Consider the following 20,566-nt stretch of genomic DNA (forward strand, 5'->3'; position numbering starts at 1 on the left):
GGAAGAATTAATCTAAGGTGGGGAGAAAGTGGAGGCAAGGAAACTAGGTAGGCTGCAGAAGTGTCCATATAGGTAGAAATGAGAGCTTCAGTTAGGGCTGTAGCAGTGGGAGCAGAAAGGGAGAACCAGGTGCGATTGATATCACAGGGATAGAGTCAAGAGAACTTGAAAACTGACTGGGCATGAGATATGTGGAAGAGAGTCAGAGTGGGGTTTGGGTAACTAACTAATAGAGGGGAAAGGAGGAGATTCAAGGGGGAAAGCTAAGTTCTGTTATGGATCTAATTTACTCCCTAATGGAAAAATCTGGGTGACAGTTGGAAATTGAAGTCTGGAACTTTCTAGAAGTTAGACCTACAGATTTTAGAATTACAGGTAATAATAATAATAGGTATTTCTATTGTGGCTTTATAGTGTATGTTCCTGGTGCTATGGATTCAAAGGCAAGAAATTTAATAGTGATCTTACATCATGAGTTAGTTATTTTTGGAGAGGAGATAGTTGGAGTCATTGGGTATGGATGAGACTGTCAAAGGAAAGGATAAAGAGAGAAGGGCCCCAAAGAGAACTTCGGTAAGTCTTGGAAAGAAAGAGTAAAGCCAGTGAAATATACCAAGAAGGAATAGTCAGAGATAAGTAGGGGAAGATAGTGTAAGGGACCTCAGAGGCCATCACGTCCAGCCTGTACCCATACAAGAAACTTCTCTCAAAAGTTACTTACAACAGGTGGTCATCACTCAAATAATTTCATTTTTCATAAGTGTTCTCCATTGCAACCAAAACAGATGTCTTCTAGATGTAGTATTGTATAGAATCCCTAGCTTTTCCTTCAGAGCACACCATGGAACTGTTCTTGATTCCCACTTCACCCCCACCCCTAGAAATGAGAATGATATGGCTTAAGTATGCTTTGTGTTTACATAGTTGGTGCTTAATGTATCCATTCTTCTGGTCATCCACTTATGTTCTGAGCCTCTTTGGGGTGCCCTTGATTATTAAAATGTTTTTATTCAAACAGCACAAATCTCTTCGTGACAGTAGGAATATTGAGGTTGCTAGTGGACCAAAGGATTTATTGTGTGAGAGCTGCCCTTAGCATCCACCTAGGCCTTCTTTGTTCCCTTCGCTTTACCTCTCCCAGAGAACATTGTAAGTAAGCTCCCATTCTGTCTGTCTAGCAGATCATGGTTATATGTTAAAAGAAAAGGAACATGCTCAAACTAAGCCACCCATTGTTGGTATAGCTTCTTAACCCCGGTAAAAGTATTTGCATTTTTTAAAAAGTAGTTGCCTGTTAATCCACACAAATCTCTGGTTAGTGACATTTTGGGGCAGTTTTTTTGCCCTTTTCATGAGCAAATTGAAATAAAAACTTTCCACATGGGAAGATTCGGGAGTGAGGGAATGGAAAGCCAAAGAGGCCTGTCCCCAGAACATGTAGACTGGTTGTGCCTGGGAATCTGTCTCTAGGGTCAGCTTCCTTAAACTATTACTTCTTTTCACAATTTTTTTCCTTCCTTTATTTCTGAACCCAGAAGTTCTCTAAAACTTTCCAGTGTTTTCACAATAACTTTCAGAGAACAACAGGAAAGATTCTGGTGGGTTCTAGACTGGGGAGGAAGGGCAACATCTGGCATGTAGAGATCATTTGTAAATCAAGGACTACTGTACTTATTTTCTTAACCCAGGATTTGGGAGAATTAATATTGGCCAAAGAAAAGAAAATTTGCCCAATAAGTACTTGTTAGTGTCCAAGTAGATTGCCTTTTTATGTTTTGTTTTTTTTTCCAGTACATCTGCTGACTTTGGGGATAGAATTTTTAGTGAAAAATCTTGTATTACTAACGAATTGTAATTTTTTGGCTCGAACTAATAACAATTCCACTTTGATTTCATTGGTTCACAATTCAACAAACATTCACTAAGTACATATATGATGCACAAGTAGATATTTAATAAAGTAATACTGAATTCAGACAACATTAAGCACTTTCTTTGTGAAGTGCTTGGAGTAGGAAAACAAAAAATGGGATGGTCCCTGCCCTTAGAGAGCTTATTTCTTACCAGGTTTTATAGCAGGTACGCAGATAAGTACAGAATAATTCCAGAAGGGAGAAATCTGCTGGTATGTTTTGGGGGTAGGCGAGGTGTAGGTGGTCAGGAAAGGCGTGGCATGGAAAGTGAGGCCTGAAGAAAGCTAAGGAATTCTGAAAGGAAGTGATCAAGAAGGCTTATGTTCTAGACGTGGAGGGACAGCTGTGACAAAGGTGAAGGGCAGGAGATGCAATGTTGAATAAGTCTTGAAAGGAGCCAGATTGTGAACGACTTTAAATTCCAGGCTGAAAATTTTGTATTTTAGTCTAGAGGCAATAGGAACCCACTGAAAACTTCTGAGCAAGGGATAATTAGTTGAACCAGTGCTTACTTTAGTAAGGTTATTTTGCCAGCATGTTGCACTTGAATTGCTGATAGGACATTTTCACAGGGCTGTGTCCCACAGGCTGGACTGGAATTCAGGAGGAGAAAGATTAGAGCTGGATGTATAGATTTTTGAGTAATCTTCCTAGATGGCATTTTTTTGTGCAACAGCTATTTTTTTTGTTATAGAATCCATTTTGGTGGATTGTGGGGAGAGATTTTGTGTGAGAGATATTTTGGAGGAAGAAATGACAAGATTTGGCAACTGAATTGATAGGTTGAGTGAAGATGAAGGGTACAGGATGTTGATAAGGTTGTGAAATAAGTGACTGGGAGGAAAGTTTTGCTCTTCACAATAACAGAGAAGGCTAAAAGAAGGAGTGCATTTGAGATTAGATAATGGGTGCTGTTTTGGGCATGGTGAACGGAGAACATTGCCTTTGAAACACTGCCTAGACCATTGGTGATAGAGAGCCAGAGCTCAGGAGAATAATAGGGATGTGTATCTGGAAGCGCTATGTGCAGAGATGAATGTAGACTCTGTGGGAGCTAATAAGGTCACCAATCAGTCAGTAAACAATTATTAGTCAGCTGGTGTGAGCTGGGCACTATACAAGTGAAAAAAAAAATGAAACCTCCCTTACTCATAATGAGCTTACATTCAAATGATGAGAGACTATGAAGAAAAGGCCTGAGACAGGGCCTTGAATAAGTGACTGCCCAGTTAGTGGACATGACGTAGATGCTGATTCAGCTGAGGGCACTGAGCAGTGCTCAGACAGGTAGGAGGAGAAGCAAGAGAAAAGTGTCGCAGAAACTCAGAGAAAAGAGGACATCCTGGAGCAGAAGGATCAGATACTGACTGCAGAGGGTCAAGAAGAAAAGGTCTTTGGAGAGAGCAGTTTTAGCTGAGAGGATGAGTTAAGAAGTCAGGTTGCAGCAGGTGTAAATAAGGCATGCAGACAACTGTTATAAGGATTCTGGCCAAGAAGGAGGGGAAAGCTGCAGGACAAGAGTTAGCGATAGGATGAAAAGAATGGGGAAATTGAGGAGGTTTTAGGGAATGTTATAGAAATTGGGATAGAGAAGATTACGGAGGAGGGGAATGATTGTTGGAATGATATGCTGAAGAAGTCAGGAGAAGAAAGGGTAAAGTGTACATGGAAAGGGTTTCCTTGTTGAAGAGAAAAGCCAGCCACTGGAGTAAAGGAGAATGATGGGAGGAGGGGATGATAAAAAGATTTTGTGAAATGAAAATAAGGGGGAAGGAAGAAGCTCACACTGAGTGATGTCAACTTTCTAGTTAACTTTTTTTTTTAAAGCAATTGGGGTTAAATAACTTGCTCAAGGTTACACAGCCAGTTATTTCTGGGTGTGGTGCTGAGTATCTGAGCCCGGATTTGATACAGGTCATCCTGACACTGGGGCCGGTGCTCTTACTCACTGCACCACCTGGCCCCCCCTAAGCAATCAGGGTTAAGTAACTTGCTCAAGGTTACATGGCCAGGTGCTTCTGGGTGGGTGCTAAGTATCTGAGTCCAGATTCAATCCCAGGTCTCCCGACCCTGGGGCTGGTGCTCTTACTCACTGCACCACCTGGCCGCCCCTTCTAGTTAACATAAGACAAGGTCCTTAGCTGTGGGGATAGTGTAGGAGGCTTGAGAGGAAAGGTTTGGAAAAGTTTCTGTGAAATAGAAAATCAGTAAAGAACTAAAGAATTGCCTTGCCTCAGTGATGGCCCAGTTGAGATTAGATAAAATAAATGCGTAGTGGATCTAGTCAGTGTGGTTACATGGCTTCCTCAAGCTCCATTCTATAGCACATGAGTGGGTGCAGAGGAGACAGATGGCAATCTGCCTTAGAACCTTAGAGTAGTAGGATGGGGGAGCCAGAGACTCAAGAGAAGAATGGTGTAGAATTGAACTGGTTCACTTAAAATAATAATAATAATGATAACATTTATGTAACACTATGTGCTAGGCCAGGGGTGGGGAACCTGCAGCCTGAAGGCCACATGTGACCCTCTTGGTCCTCAAGTGTGGCCTTTTGAGTCCAAACTTCCCAGAACAAATTCCAGTAAAAGGATTTGTTCCATAAAACTTGGACTCAGTCAAAAGGCCACGCTTGAAGACTGAGAGGGCCACATGTGACCTCGAGGCTGCAGGTTCCTCATCCTTGGCCTAGGCAGTATGCTAAACCCTTTATAATGATTGTCTCATTTGATCTTCACAATAACTCCAAGAGGTAGGTGCTATTATTTCCCCCATTTTACAGATGAAGAAACTAAGGGGAACAGAAGTAAAGTGGCCTGCCTGGGATCACACAACTAGTTAAGTGTCTGTGGTCAGATTTGATCTTGGGTCTTCTTGATTCCGGGTCCAGAGCCTGGTAGCCTGAACAAGGATGATGACCAGAGAAAGGCTGAACTGGAGCAGTGAGAGAGCTCGAAAAAGATGAAGAATAAATTTAGGATCAAGTGAGACAGTGAGCATCTGCTTTGGAAGCTGGAACATGTTATGTGCATTGATAGATTGTGATCAGATAAAGGAATTTCACAGTTCGTGTTCATTAAAGTGGAATACCTGCCCTGCCAAGATCAGGGGCAGATCTGCCCCTCTGTATACCTAAGATGAAGTTCAAGAGCATGGGAGCTGAATAGTTAGAGGAACTGCAGGCTTGGTAGTATTTAGGAGTATTCACATCTATGTTGAAGCTCCCTTGTATAAAGGGGTAAGAGTTGAGGCAGATGGGGGAGACTATTAGCCAAGCAGTGAATGCATGAAGAAAGAAGTGGCCTGAGGGATCCCTTCAGAACCTATATTGGGTGTAAAAACTGGACTGCCAAGTGCATGGCCTGGGATTCTCACAAGGTCCTTCCTAGCACCGTGCATGGCTTTGTAGGCCAGTGGTGCATGGAGTACCTCTTTCTGCCTTTTGTTTCTGCATTCTGGAACGTAAAAAAAAAAAAAAAACACAACTGCCAAACTTATTTCTGAAGAAGGGTATTTTAAAATGAACTCTCAGTGGAAGTTAGATTGTGTGGGACTGCTGCAGGAAATGATGGAAGTTTCACTCTTGAATCCCTTGTGGGACTTTAGACCAGTCACTTTGCCCTTGGTGACTCAAGAGTCCTCATGTAAAATGGGCTGGACTAGATCTCTAGCAACCCTTTCAGATTCAGATCGAATAAACTGAAGGGTCTTCTTCATACAGAAGATGTGTCTTGATCTGCTACTTCAAACAAAAACTTTGAAGAATTTCTGCAAGTATCTGTTGCCCCCTAAATGGCTACTTAGTGAAGTAATTGCCCATGCAGTCATGGCCACAGAAGCCCAAAGGAAAACAAATGTTTAAAAGCCAATTTCTGCCAGTCATAGTAGTGGGAATAGTCTTTGGCTCCGTCATTTAGGGAGCTCATAGAATCTTGGGATTTAGAGCTGGAAGGAAACTTTCTACAGAATGTGAACGTTGGATGGGACCTCAGCACCCATCTCCAACCATGCAAGAAGAAAACCCTACTATGCCATATGTGAAAAGATGTCAGCCAGCCTCCTCCTGAAGGAGAAACTGTCCTTTTCTCCCAAGGAGAGAGAACCTTCCATGCCACTTTTGGACAGCTCTGATTGTTAGGACATCAGACCTAAATTGGCCTGTCTTCAGCTTCTACCCATGGCTCAAGGGGGTTGCCTTCTGCATCCAAACAAAACAAGTCTTACCTGCATATCGCATGCTTGGTCATTGTGTTCTCCTTGAGTTCTCTCCTCCAAGCTACACATGCCCCCTTTTTTCAGCAGAGCTTCACATGACATGGACTGTTCAAGGTCCTTCAGCACCCTAGTTGTCCCCTGGGTACTGTCCTGTCTAATGGTGTCCTCCTTGAATTGTGGAGGCCAGCACTGAGCACAGCCCTCAATTCTTGGAAGCTCAGCCGCTCCTGGGGCAGCCTGTGATTGCATTCGCTTTTTTGGCTTGCCATTGCATGAACATGCTGCTCAGCCATGCCTCTCCCGTCTTGGCCTTTGGAAGTTTCTGATTTTGTACCCATTTTGCACAGCATGATTTGACATTCATTCATGTTGAGTTACATTTAGCCCTTTGCTCTTGAGTGCGGATCTCTTGTTTTACAGACTGAGGCCCAAAGAGGGAAAGGACTAGCCAGAGGTCATGTAGCATCATTCCGAGTTAGGGTTCAGTTCCAGGTCCTTTGAACTCTCACGTTCTTTTTCACCCATAAGAAAGAAACAACATATTCCCATTCATTGTACCTTCCTCTTTGTGTTGCCTCTCAACATTTGTATATATTCTTAGTGTCTCCCTTTCCAGAACATCATTCTTTACATTTCTAAAATGCCGTACACTGGTATTTCAAACTCAGCATGACCTTGAGGTCTGGGGCATTGTCAGGCACAGATACCACACAAGACTGATTGCAGGAAGTGGTTTGCTAGGCTTGATGTAGTCTTGCTCACCCCCAGTGCTGAGCCTTGTGTATTCTCATTTGCTCTGTTGAAAATCGTAGTTTTCCAAATGATTTGACTAGTTTAGAAACCTTTAGACTTTATCCTTTCCCCATTCTGCTCCCTCTCCCCAGCCCCCAGTATTGGTCTAACCCACTCACCCCCATCAGCCAGTTTTTTTTTCAGTGCTCAGTTCTTGGGGACCCAGCTGTTCACTCATGAGAGAAAATACTATCTAAACCATATGAGTTAAGTAAAACAAACTTAAAAGGAAGAAAGAAATGTGTGTTCTCTGAACTTCCTTTGTTTATGTGATCTGTTTAGATGTTGTTAAGATTCTTGTCCAGCTGTCTCCCCACATTTCAGAAATGAATGAAGGCACAAAGGCCTGTGACTGGGAACAGATGTGGAGAGTTCATTTGGGAGGGTCACACTGTGCAGTATAGAAGGAAAAACACTTCACTTGCCCACCAACAGATAGTAAAGTTTCCTTTGGGGCTGTGAGTACCAGGAGTAGCCAGATTGACCAACCTGGAGTTCTAGAAAGGTTGTTGACCTTCCTGGAAGACTTTCAGAAAGAAAAGCCTGGCAAGTGAATCCTGGCTTCTTGCAGAGAGACAAGCATCTGTTCCCTTTTGAGAGAACCAGAATATACGGGGGTACTGGGTGCAGGTACATGGTATTAGACTGTTGCATCTAATGCACTCAGATTTCCTTTTATGTGAAATAAGGCGTCTAGTGACCCCGCCGTGCACAGCTCATTCCAGAATATCTGTGACACCAGGAGGGCACCCTTGTTACTGTGCCTTTCACATTGAGAGCTGGGTGTCTCGCAGCTCCAAGACCGCTGGCTTTGGGATCTTTGCATTGAACCTCTTCTCTCCAACCTTAAATGAATTTTTTATTGTGGGGATAAGATAATTCAATAGTATCTTGGAGGGCAATGGAAATTCCTCTCTCCTTACTCCTGTACTTCACTTGATGTAATTCCAATATTCAAATATGCACCGAAATTTACTGTCAGGTTACACATTTCACCATTTGGGCTGGAAGCCCCCAAACTAAAAGGGGAAATGTAGACTAGATGATTAGCATCACTGTTTTGGAATCACATCTTGAGAGTCGAGTCACAGCCTCATCACCTGTGAATTGTTTCTACAGTCGTCACCAGTTGAGTGAGTCCTTTTTCCGCTGTGACTGATGTGGGTCTTCATTTTTCATTGCCACCCTAAGAGATCATCTCCTTAGCAACATGCTCTAACTGGGGAGAACCCACAAAGCAGAGTCTCAGGATGTATTTATGATTCTCTGGTGCTTTTTTTAGATTTCTCCTGGTTGATTGAAGTTCTTTTTCCCTATGTGTTTTGCATTCTGCTGAAGTGTCTGAAGCTTAGGGTCATCTCTAGCAATTGGTTTGAAGATCACATTTTGTGCTAGATGGGAGGTTTCCACTTTTAGCTACTTAGGGTGAAGCCCTTTGTGGTGAGCCTTGAAAAGGAAAAAGGCAGTATCTCTGAGAGGTACACTCAACAAAATGACTCACTTGGCAGCGTCACTCTCTTTTTCCTTCAGATTCTACCAAAGAAATATCTATGAAAGGAATAATCCCCATTAAAGAAATAACTACTTGTAGCCTAAAGGATCTTGTGATTTTTTTATAATTATTTTTTAAATTAAGCTTATTTATTTCCTGTACCTAGGTGCATGATATTTCTGCTGGCATGCAGGGGAGTGGGAAGGAAGGCATTTGTGACCTGGAAATGTGGTTTCTTTGACTCCTAACCACATCAGTCTGCCCACCCTCCCCCACTTCCCTTTCAGCATTTCCTTAGGAGGGCTCAGTTTATCACCTTTTAAGCTAAAGATGAATCATCTGGGCCTTTGGGTTAGACTAAAAGCTGGATAATGCTGCAATAACAAGGCCTTTCATTTATATAATACTCAAAGTGCTTGTCATCTGAAGGACTCAGTGTTGATAAAGCACTTTCTCTTTAATCCTCACAGGACCCCTGTGAGTTAGGTCAATATTATTGTCTAGATTCTAGAAGTGGAAAAGTAAGACACAGTGAGGGTTAAGTGACCTGCTCAGGGTCATAATGCTTACCAGTCACTTTGTGCCACAGTTTCTGCAACAGTAATACCTTGAAAGCTCTTTTGGGTGGATAAGTTTGTTTTCTAATATTATGCCCCAAACGTTAAAGTCTCTTAACTGTTTTTGGCCTGGTCAGCTGATAGGAACAGGCTTCCAGAAAGTCCTTTAGTGCTAAGGTTTGAATTGATAAATTCAAGTCACAAAACCAAATGTTTAAGAACAGTGCTGCTCTGCTGGTGTGGTAACATTAAGGAAAGTTCTTACATAGAAATGACTTTTGCTGGAATTAATAAAACCATTAATTAGTTTTTCACCTTCCCTTCCTTTCAGAGAGATGGAAAATCTGATGAGTAGCTCAGCCCTCCCCCCACTGTTTGCAGATGATGATGGCTCTAAGGAGAGTAGCGATATGGCTGCAGCTGGGTAAGTAGCTGCTTTGGGCCCCTCTACCTCAGCTTCTGATAGAGCTTGGAGATGCCTGCCAAACAGGCCAAGCTCCGTGGCACCAGGATGGACGTTTTGTGGGCTCTTGTTCTGTGATACTGCTGAAATCCATTATAAACTTCGCTTTAATCTGTATCCTGCTGTCATTTGCAAAACACAGCCTCCCAAGAAGAGATGTATAAAAGTAGGTATTCTGGTTGCTGCTTTTTTCTTTTCGTTTTTAGCATGCATGTGCAGTACCCACTTAAGAACTATCTACCAAAGGAATAATCCCCATTAAAGAAATAACTACCTTAGGAATAGTCCTGAAAAAGAAATGAACCATAATGCCCATATTCCCATAGATTGCAAAACAAACTTTGGCCCCATGGATATATAGTGACAAAAGACCAGCTGCCCAAGTTAAAAATCTGTATCGTTTTTACAAAAAAACTCAATAGCTTTAGCTGACTTCTATATTCTCAGTTTTCCCTCTTTGGGAATTTCTGACAAAATATGTATGATTTAGAGGAATTTATACAGTGAAGACTTTAACATTAGGTGGGCTGTCGCTTTCATTGAAAATTTGTATTCTGCTTGTCAAGGGAGTGTTATGGTGTAGTAGATAGATGGAGTTGGAACCAGGAGAATTCAGGTCCTGCCTCTGACATATTCTGGGTATATGGCCCTTAACAAGTCAATTAAAACCTCTCAGGGGCCCTAGGGAACTTTCTAAGAATATATATTATATAAGAAGTGCTGACCTGCTTTGGTAAATCTGGGAGTTTTCTCATCTGGGAGTTCTCTACCAGTGAAATCACAGGTCTGATCCTATCAGTTTTCTCATCTGGGAGTTCTCTACCAGTGAAATCACAGGTCTGATCCTATCCTTAGGTAATTGCTGTCACCTAGAACAATGTATTTGCCAAAGAGTAAATGTATGAGTAGATTTGAGATGATCCATAAACCCCCAAATAAAGTTATTATGAATTCCTTAGAGTTGAGACAATAACCACATTCCAGCTCCTATAGTAGAGTTGAACCTTAGGAGTCTGTCTCCCTCCCCACCCCCACCCTACCCCCAAGAAACATACAGCAGGGTTCCTCTCCTTTGTCCTGGACACTCAGTTTTTCTTAATGTTGCCTAAGATCATGTTAGCTTTTTTGTCAGCTGTGATGTGCTTTAGACTCGCAGTGAGCTGTTGGCCCAGTTTAAAACACCACCATTATCACCACCAAAAAACAACAAGCCCTTTCCCCAAGAACCTTATAACCATCACCTTTCCTCCCTCCCTCCCTCTCTCCCTGCTGGTATTGGAAGTGTCAGAGGAAGGTGACAGCAGCCACCTATAAAGAGGCAGAAGGGGCACCCCTCCTCACCCCACCCCCACCCCTTTGGCAGCAGAACAGAGTGGACTCATGAGGGTAATGCTGTTCATAGATGATTAGAGTCTTACCATTGAAATAAACTAAAGATCAGGTTACCTTGAGAAGTTCCCTAAGAATGGGGGTTTCCTTAATCTCCTTAGCCCTTTCCCTCCCCATGCAGCTCCCACTTTCACTGTGTCTCCATTTTGGAGCAGTATTTTTGCTGTGAGTGACACACACAAAGCTTGGGTTGCAAGTTAATTCAAGTAGTTTAGAGGCCTCTGTTACACAGCAGTAAGAGAAGAATTCACCCTGGGGACTCCTTTGAAGTAGAAGAGTTTTGGGGCAAAATCTGTTTTTCTCAGTTGACGGGCTTCCTAAAGATCTTTCTTCAGATTCTGACATGTCTTCAGTGAGAGTGGAAACAGCATTTTTTAGTCCCTTCCCTGCCCTGTACGAAAGGCATCAATTGGTTAGATCATTTGGCCAGTTTGTGATCAGATAGCTGATAAAGGCTTCGTGATATGTTGTGATTGGTGGTGCCTGATCTTACCATATGGACATGCCTCCGGGAAATCAGTCCCTGTTTCTGCTGAAGCCTCAGGTTTTGTGCTTGTTCCTTTCCCTGTAGGTTAGCCCATCCAGAGGTCCCGTACGCCAGTGGAGCCACTCCCTCCACAAACAACGCAGACTTTGTGGAAGATCTCTCCCAAGTCCAGCTGCTGCAGAGTGAATCTTCAAACACAGTAGAAAACAGTGAACAGAGGCATGAGGACGAGGTGGGCCAACGTGATGGAGCCAGAAATTCCCCCTCTCGCCGCTCTCTCAGGAGTTAATAAACAAGGAGAGAGATAGCGGGCCATGGGACTTGTCTGGGCACATTTCTTCATGTCAGCTCTGATCCATCTCAGGGACATCTTTCCTACTTGCACTTTCTCTCTCCTCCACTGCCCTCATACAGACCTTCATTTCCTCCTGCATGGACTGTAACTTTGGTCTTCTTGCTGTTCTCCTCTCCTTGGAATCCTTCGTCACACTGCCAGGAGAGCCTTCTGCATCATTCTAGCCCTTCTAGCTCACAGCTCTGCACTGGCCCTCACCAACCTTTTGACTTCTTGGCCTCGAATTCAGGGCCTCTGCAGCTTCATCTCAGTTTTACTGTAACAAATGTGCTCTGTATTCCAGCCAGACTTAGGGAGTCTGTTCCCCCCAGAATACCCAGCAACTGCTTCTAACAGAAAGGTTTATTGAATTCTTGCCCATTCTATGAAAGCCTGTCTAAATCACTACCCCCTTATGTGAAGCTTTTCTTTCTTTTTTTTTTTTTTGAGGGCAATTGGGGTTAAGTGACTTGCCCAAGGTCACACGGCTAGCATTTTTTTATTAAGTGTCTGAGGCCAGATTTGAACTCAGGTCCCCTTGACTCCAGGACCGGTGCTCTATTCACTGTGCCACCTAGCCGTGCCTGTGAAGCCTTTCTTGATGCCTCTTGATGCTAATGACTTTCTACTTAGGCCTTGCAATAAAATGTTTTAACCCTCTGCAGGTGTCATAGGTTATGGTTATCTGTATACGTATCTTATCCCCTACTGTAAGGTAAGGCTCATGAGGGTAGAGTCAGTCGATGGCTTATTCTCTTCTGGTGTCTTAATCAGGGAATCCATTGGTTTCTAAGTACCTAGTCGTCATTACCCTCCAGAGCACAAGTGAGGTTATATGGGGTGTTCAGCAGGGACTAGCACCTCGAGTGTCAGGCACTTTGCCAACCCTTTTCAGGGCTGCTTGTCCACCTTTGGCATTCACCTCTTACCCAACTCTCACCCCTGGCTCCAAGAAGCTGTAGCATGTGCAGCCATGTAAAACCCTCTCAGCAGACAGCCAAACTGACAGGCCTCGCACCTGTCGTGGAGTTAGGGGGGTGTCTGCCCTGAGTGTGTGGCACTACAGTGACACAGTTCCTCCGCCCACTCACTGGCATTGTGTGCCTCAGCTGCAGTAACTCACATCTCTGTCTTTGCAGTTGTGTCTGTGATTACGGATCTGTGGGTCTGTCCCATGCTGTTATCTCTAGGAGCTTTTTTCCTACATTGGGAGTGTGTGAGATGGACAGAATCATGATCACAGTCCTAGGGTGTGCCTTCTGTTCCTTAGCAAAGGCAAGACAGAAGAGACTGGGCTGGGGGGAGTCTCAGGGCTGAGATCTGAACCCTCATTTGTCACTTATTCTTGGCTTGTTTGGCCTAGAGCAAGTTCCTTACCCGCTCTGGCCCCAATTTACTCACCATTGAGAGAAGCAGTTTCCAGTGGTGACCTTCAAGGTCACTTCATCTGCTTCTTGGATCCTGGGATCATTACTAGGTTCTCTTTGTTTGTAAAACCTCTCAGGATGGATCAATAATCTCCTGAATATATTTAACAACTCAACATAAGTATATTTAAGGAAATATTAAAAGAACAAACCATTAACCTTTAGAACTCTTTGCTCTGGCTGTCATTGCATTTACTGAAATTCAGCTAAAGGTATATAATTAAAATCTGTGATACTAAGGAGCTAGAAGAACGCTGCTGTTACAGCAGATTATATGGGAAATAAACTTATCTCTGAGGAGGCTTAGGGAAAAAACACTTCTCTAGTTTAGATAGTTGCTGCATTTCTCTGCTTCTTATTTCACTTCCTCTTCTGAATTCAGGAGCCTCTCCTACCACGTGCATTGGAACAGCTCATGGGGCTATTCTGGGCAGCAGCTTGGGTTCCTGGGGCAGATTGCCCTGTGTATACAGATGGAAAGAGCCTCTGGTCACAGTCCTTAACTTGAAGGATCATGGCACCACAATGCTGGTGTCAATGAGTAGGGATTAACACTTAAGTCACCCTTGGAATTGAGGCTAGTTTTCAGGGTGATACTTACAAGGCCCTGTGATGGAAAAGGGTTCTGAAAAGCCTGCATCCTCTGTACCTGTGACAGATGTGGAGAGTTGGAAATATCTAGGGTTTTGTTTTGACAGCAAAAATAGCCTGTGTTCTTTGAATCAAAGTTCTTATTCTCTCCCTTTTTTTTTTTTAGCAAAGAAATAAACGAGGAGGTTGGTCCAAAGGAAGAAAGAGGAAGAAGCCTCTTCGTGACAGCAATGCTCCCAAATCCCCCCTCACAGGCTATGTGAGGTTCATGAATGAACGTCGAGAACAACTTCGAGCAAAGCGGCCCGAGGTCCCCTTTCCGGAAATCACAAGGATGCTGGGCAACGAGTGGAGTAAACTGCCTCCTGAGGAGAAGCAGGTTATTGATACAAATTCCAAACGCTTCCCTTGGCTTTGATTATTACTTAAAGAGAAGTAACTTCTATGTCTTGTAGAGGGAGGCTGGAGGCTGGTTTCTGCTGCTGTGACAGGTGGGATAATTGCCAGTCACTCCAAAGCTCTGTGCCATCGTGGGGGCACATCAGATCCCTGCTGTGCCAACTAAAGCAGATGCTTTCACTCTGCCTTTGGATCACTCTTGTCTGGGGCAAGCACTAACACTGCTCCCAAAATGCTGCGTACCTAACACTGGTGTCTCTGCCTTGCCGGGCTTTTCCAAGTCAGGTGTCTGACTGGAGTGGGGTTTATGGAGGATTAAAGAAACATAGCAGTGGTGCAGGATTGGAAGGATGCTTCTGAGCAGACAAGATTATCAGAGGAATCTTTGCTTAGACTTTTTAAAGTTTCCTAAAATAGGTCTGTAAGGCGTTCTCTTTAAACCAGCTTGAGAAGATGTTTTAAAGCTGAAAACACACTTTCAATTTTTCTTTCTAAGTTGCATTACCGAGGTCAAATGGAATAGATCGCATGAAGGCTAATTTTTCACCAATAGCAATTATTTTCTGAATTGCAAAATGGATTAAAAGGTGTTACATGTTAGTGCTGTGTTTGCTGTGGCACATAGAAGTGAGGATTGCAAGGAACAGGTATCTTATAACGTCTTTCATGTTTGTATAGGACTAATCCAGAATGGCTGTTATTTAGTAGGGTTTTAGACATGGAAGGGATCTTAGTTCATCTAGCCCTCTCATTTTACAGAAGAGGAAACTGAGGCCTAGGGAAGTAAAGGTGACTTTCCCAAGGTTACAGATAGAAAGCAGAGCTGAGATGGGTATCCGGGGCTTCTAACTCAATATCACATTCTTTCCAGGGTACTACATTGCCTCAGAAATAACTTCAGTTTGTTGAATTAAAAGGAAAAATGCAGTTGAACCAAATGATGCAATAAATCAGTAGTCTTTGTGTAAATTATTAATAGGACAAAGGCAAAAAATGTGTAAATGGAGACAGAATCAGAGTGGCTTGTATAGGGGTCCTCCGAGTGAGATCATCTTTTTTTCCCCTACTTCTATCTTCAGCGCTCCACTTCTGTGGGTCTTAGAAAACCAAATGGCATGAGGTCATCCTCTCAGAATGAATTGATGGTACATAAACAAAACAATTTTCTGTTTGTCCCCCAATGAGAGGCTAAGCTACCTCTATGTCATTCATGCCCCCTAAGGCTTTGGGTAACCATGTGGACCTCAGCCTGCCAGACCTAAAGAAATAATACATGCATTTGGTTCTTGAATTTTGCATGAAACTTTTCCTGCATCCATGCAGATAAGACAGTCAGTCAGTAGCCTGACAGCCAGAGCCCCTGTCTCTTCATGGGAACATCCAGAGGTTAGTTTACTGCAGCTCTGCTCCTTTCCTTCACTGCCTAGCCTTAGCTCTTGTGACGTGGATGGATATTTTGTGTGACCAAGCCTTCTTAGAAATGATTGTATTTTCCCTTTGTAGCGTTACCTGGACGAAGCCGACCGAGATAAAGAGCGTTATATGAAGGAGCTGGAGCAGTATCAGAAAACGGAGGCCTACAAAGTCTTCAGTAGGAAAACTCAGGACCGGCAGAAGGGCAAATCTCACAGGCAGGGTGCGGAGGCCCTATGCCTTCTTGTGGTTTGTGTGTCCTGGCTGGGCCGTAGACTTCAGGGCCCCCCCCCACCTCCCTGCTCTGCCTCCCACGTGTTTATCCTAAACATGGTGGAAGGAAGTTTCACTTGTCATAGGACTTCCTCCAACTGCAGGATCTTCAGGAGTCCCTGTTTGCCTCCCACATCAGGCCTGTTGGGTTTGTGATTTAAGGTCCTGCATCAGACACATCATCCTACATTGTCCTCTTTTCCTCCCACCAGTTCAGGCTGTTTGTTTGGCCCCAGAGAGCCCCCTGTCCTACCTCCATCTTTCCCAGTTTTCCAATATTCAAATCCCTCTAACCCCCACTGCCAGGCCAGCAGACCTGCAGTGTGGGCAAGGCCGGAGGAGAGTGTGCAGGCATGCAGCCCCAGCCTGTAGGTCCTAGGGTTTGGTCACTCGCTCTTAACATCACAGAGGTACAGCATCCCCACCTGTAAGTCTGGGTCGCCTGTCCCCAGGGTCGTCTGTGAGGGGTGTTGACTACATAAGTATCACTTATCATTGTGTAGTAGCAAAGTAAGGCTGTAATTGAGGTGATGCTTATCTCCACATCCTTTCATTCCCTTGGGGGGGTTTGCTCTTCCCCTTGTATCTCCCTGCCATGCCTAGTGGCTGCCCGACCTGCAGGCCATGCTCCCTAAGTGGTGGTGGTCTGACTAATCCAGACTTGAGGATAGACCTCTGGGATTTGTGAAGATGCACATGGGGCTTACCTGTCCTCTGGCACAACTTTGCATTTGGATTTCATACTTCAACTGAATGTTCTCTTATTTTCAGAAGGAGTTCGACAGGCTGCTCATGATCATGAGGTAAATAGGTCTCTGTCTGTTGTATATTTTACCATAATTCTGGCTTTGGATCATGTTAAGGATTTTTCCCCTAAGATAAATTCATTCCGAAAATATCCATTAAGGGCCTGTCATGTCCAGAGTACTGTGCAGATCCCTGGGGTTTTGTAGGGGAACAAGACACAAACGCAGATGATTCCAAGACACAGCAGTTTGGGGGGTCAGCAGAGGCTTGTGAAGACAAGTGCTCCCAGAGCTCCGTTTATTCCTGTGAGGGGAGAAACTAGTGATTTGGGGCTTATAGGGTTGGTAAAAGTGGAGTAGGAGGGAGGGAAGGCAAATGAAAGTTTCATTCACATCCTGCATCTTGACTTGGATGTGTTGAGCTAATTATGGCTCCTATCTGGTCCTTCGCAAGACAGAAAGCTCTAGCCATGTTCCTTTATCTTGTCTACAAGGGCATTAGGCCCTCATTCAAAAGCAAAGAGAGAGTGGGACACTGTTGGAATCTGCTGGCATGTCCTCTCCCTGCCAGAAGCTGCTTGCCTTTATTTTTCATCATTTGCTACCAGAATCTGATTGCTTATAAAGGTCTTTTAGATGGTAAAGCAGAAGAAAACATCTGGTCTCTAATTTAAAAAAAGTTGGGGACTCCTGGATTAGAGTATACTAGTAAGAAACATAAAAGATTGAATGGAGGAAAAATCCATGAGTCTAGGTATACCTTGAAAGGAATTAGAGGGAAATCTTGATAAATTACAAAATAAACAAATAGAAACTTCTGGAAGGAGTTTAGAGCTCATCTAGCCTGATGGTTCCCAATATTTCTGAGTCTGAGGATTCGTTTTTAAAATAAAAATGTTGGGGGGGACCCCTTGAAGTCCCACTGTGACCCTCTACATGTGGGGACCCTGGTCTAGAGGCTGAGCCCCTTGGTGGGACTCGGGCCCTCGTGTCTGTCTGCCATCCTGCACTGCTTGGAATCAGAATGGCCCTCTCTTTGCCCCCTTTTGAGATGGAGCGCTAGAGCTTCTGAAATGCATGATTGTTGTCCTCAGCCTTCTCTCAAACACCGCCTGCTTATGTGCTGACTTCTGCAAACATTTCACCATGTCATTGAGCTTGGTAGTGTTGGCCACATTTTGTGTAAGGAAGGCCTTTCTGGAGCAGACAGCCCAGGAAAAATGGGGCCTATCTTCTCAGCTGAATAAATAATATATCTAAATACTTAGTTCTATTCAGTAAACATTTATTGAATGTCTCCTTTATGCAAGACGTGGTATCAGCATGGGTAGAGGTGTTGGGACAGAAGTGAGAAGGACCTGAGTTCAAATCCTGCCTCTGACCCTTACTAGCTGTGTAACCCCAGGCACCTTACTTAACTGTCTGTTCTCCATCAACTTCCCAGGATTTATCTACCCAGTTACAGCTAAATTTTGATCTGCATTGGTGATGGGAATTTCCTCATATTGGTGAACCCACAGATCCATTAAGCATTCACACATGGAAGGCATTGTGCTCAGTAAGCTTGTGGGGTGGCACAAACAAATGAGACAGTAGCTATTCCTCCTCTCAAGGCATTTATTATCAACTAGAGCAGAGGTAGGGGCGCCTCAAGTACTTCTGACACGAGTCACACTGCAGATGGGGAAGAGGAGCACAGAGCCCTAAGACCTTGCCACTTCCTTCCTTCCTTCCCATAAGAGATGTGCGTAGGGATACATTATCTCACGAAATGTGTAGAAGGGGAGCTTTGGGGAGTGGGGCCGGAGGCACGGCAGGGAACAGGTGCGGGAAAGAGAGTCGGGGGCCAGTAGGAACAAAGGTGGGGGACAAGTAGCAGGATTAAAGGTTGGCTGCAACCCAACAGGAAGGGATGGCCAGTTAGTAATGCCATTTTTAAGGTGGAAAAATTGGGGCAAAAAGTTAAACAAGCGTTTAACTTTTTTAATCCCACCGAGACAGTATTACTTGGAGGATAAAGAGCTGGGTTTAACTTTCTTAACCCCACCAGGACACTGTGACTTAGAGGATAAAGAGCTGGCCTGACAAGTCTGCCTTTCACACCTCTCCTCTGTGCCCCCTTCTTTTCTGACGCTGCCTTCACCTTGGTGAACAAATGCCTTCATCACTTCACACCTCAGTGGCTTCCTCACCTTGCCTCTCTCCACTGCACTCAGCTATCAGAGACCTCTTTGTAAAGCATAGATCTGTTCAGGGCATTCTGGTGGCTCCCTATCCCCTCCAGAATCAGGATAAAAAATCCTCTCTCTGGCCTTTAAAGCTTTTTATCACCTGGCCCATTCCTAATCTTTTAGCCTTTTTCCATGTGCTCTACAATCCAGTGGCGCTGACCTCCTGGCTGTTCCTTCTTGAAAAGCTCTCTCTCAATTCGATGCCTTTTCATCAGGATCCCCCACGCGCCTCCAATGCTCTCCCTCCTCTCACTACCTCCTGAGAGGTCCCTGCCTGCCTTTAGGTCTCAGCTAACAGCTTACTCCCTGGAAGAAGTCTTCCCCGGTCCTCCTTTGTGTTAGTGCCTTCCACTTCAGCTTGTCTGTGTTGTCTTCCCCATTACATGGAGCTCCTTGAGTGTAGGGATTCTCTTTCGCCTTTCTTCATGTGCCTGGTGCTTAGCACAGGTCCTGCCACATAGTAGATACTTAAGAAATGATGTTGATGTGACTGAAATTAAGAAGACCTGAGCAGATCTCTTTGTCTCTGTGTTCTGGACAATTCACTGAGACATCTTAAGTTATAGAGAAGGTGCCAGCCTGCATCAGTAGAGGAACTTTCTCCACCAGGGAGTTCCCCATACCAATAAAATCACAGGTTCCATCTCTGTTCTTTCTCGAATCCAGAAACAATTCTGAGTCTTTAACACATTGGCATCTAATCCTTTGCAATACTTGCAAATTAGCCTGAATGAGTTGATAGGTCCCTTCCAACTGCAACATTCCCTGACTCCCAACCTGGCACTTTTTTCAGCTATTCAGAATCTCCGCAGAAGCAAAACCCCAGCTTTTTTATAGGACAAAAGATGTTTGTGTACAAGTTTGACCTGTAGTAGTCGCAGTGCTTAGCCAGTATGAATTTGCTGATGTAATTACTGCTTTGGTTTTTTTTTTTTCTTTTAAGTCAAGGCAACCGTTAAGAGCGATGGTTTACTTATCATAAAGCTAGTATTTCTCAAACCCAGTTCTGTATCACTGACCTTTAAAAGATAGGGAAAAATTATTCAGATTCACAAATCTGTTCTTTAAAAAAAAAAAATTCCCCTCTATGTATTATGAGAATTTTAAAGTCTGGTAGCTATTACCCCTTTATTTGTCCGATGAATTCCACATAAACACAACTCTGTATGGCACTCTAATTGTACATGATGAACTGCTATGAATTTTATTTTTACTTGGAGACTTTTTGTGTCCTCCATATTTTAAACCTAAATTTAAGAATGTTAGCAGCCTTTAGTGTTAACAGAGAATAATTTTGTGATTGCTTATTTCTCTCTCCTTTTTTGGTCTTTTATGCACTTAACCACCAGTTTTTTTGTCTATCAAACTTCCCTGCTTGTTCTTTGCTTTTCTGGGAATTTCAGCATCAAGAATGCTTAACTCTCTGTATAGGTTTCATCCTATTCACAGCCTCCCCAGGGAGCTGAGCAGGAAGCAGAACCTCCCTCACCACATGGTCTGTTTTGGTGGTCACTGTTAGCACTAGGCCATGTTTGGGTCTTTGGGTTTCAACAAAGCTAAAGCAGTTGGAATGGTGAGAGTTTGTTTGAGTCATAGACACTCTTGGAGCGATTAGCCCAGAGACAGGAAGTGACTTCCCAGAGTCTCACAACTGTTAACAGCAGAGCTGGGAGGAGAAGCCTCATCTTCATTTTTGATTCTGTCGCACTGTTTGATCTCAGAGTTGGAAGGACAGAGATCTAGTCTAATCCATACGTGAACAGGAGCCCCCTCTACAAAATTTCCAATAAATTCCAAGACAGCCCATTTTGCTTTGGCACAGCCCTGATTCTTAGGAGTTTTTTTTC

General features: G+C 43.8%; 1 protein-coding gene across 2 annotated transcripts in view; it reads left to right on the top strand.

Moving 5' to 3' along the window:
- HMG20A (high mobility group 20A) overlaps positions 1 to 20,566 on the top strand; it is a 71,584-nt gene that overhangs the window by 39,583 nt on the left and 11,435 nt on the right. Inside the window, exons 2-6 of one of the 2 annotated variants that reach the window (XM_069071437.1) lie at positions 9,298 to 9,390; positions 11,390 to 11,537; positions 13,824 to 14,036; positions 15,560 to 15,692; positions 16,514 to 16,545. In XM_069071437.1, coding sequence (XP_068927538.1) covers positions 9,302 to 9,390; positions 11,390 to 11,537; positions 13,824 to 14,036; positions 15,560 to 15,692; positions 16,514 to 16,545 — 615 coding nt within the window. In that variant the 5' untranslated portion in view covers positions 9,298 to 9,301. The remainder of the gene's footprint in view (positions 1 to 9,297; positions 9,391 to 11,389; positions 11,538 to 13,823; positions 14,037 to 15,559; positions 15,693 to 16,513; positions 16,546 to 20,566) is intronic. The other variant, XM_069071438.1, reaches the window with a different exon arrangement.

The sequence above is a fragment of the Petaurus breviceps genome, unplaced genomic scaffold (assembly GCF_028583685.1).
Source record: "Petaurus breviceps papuanus isolate PSGF00001 unplaced genomic scaffold, PetGlider_PUasm1.0 90825, whole genome shotgun sequence".
Lineage (NCBI taxonomy): Eukaryota > Metazoa > Chordata > Mammalia > Diprotodontia > Petauridae > Petaurus > Petaurus breviceps.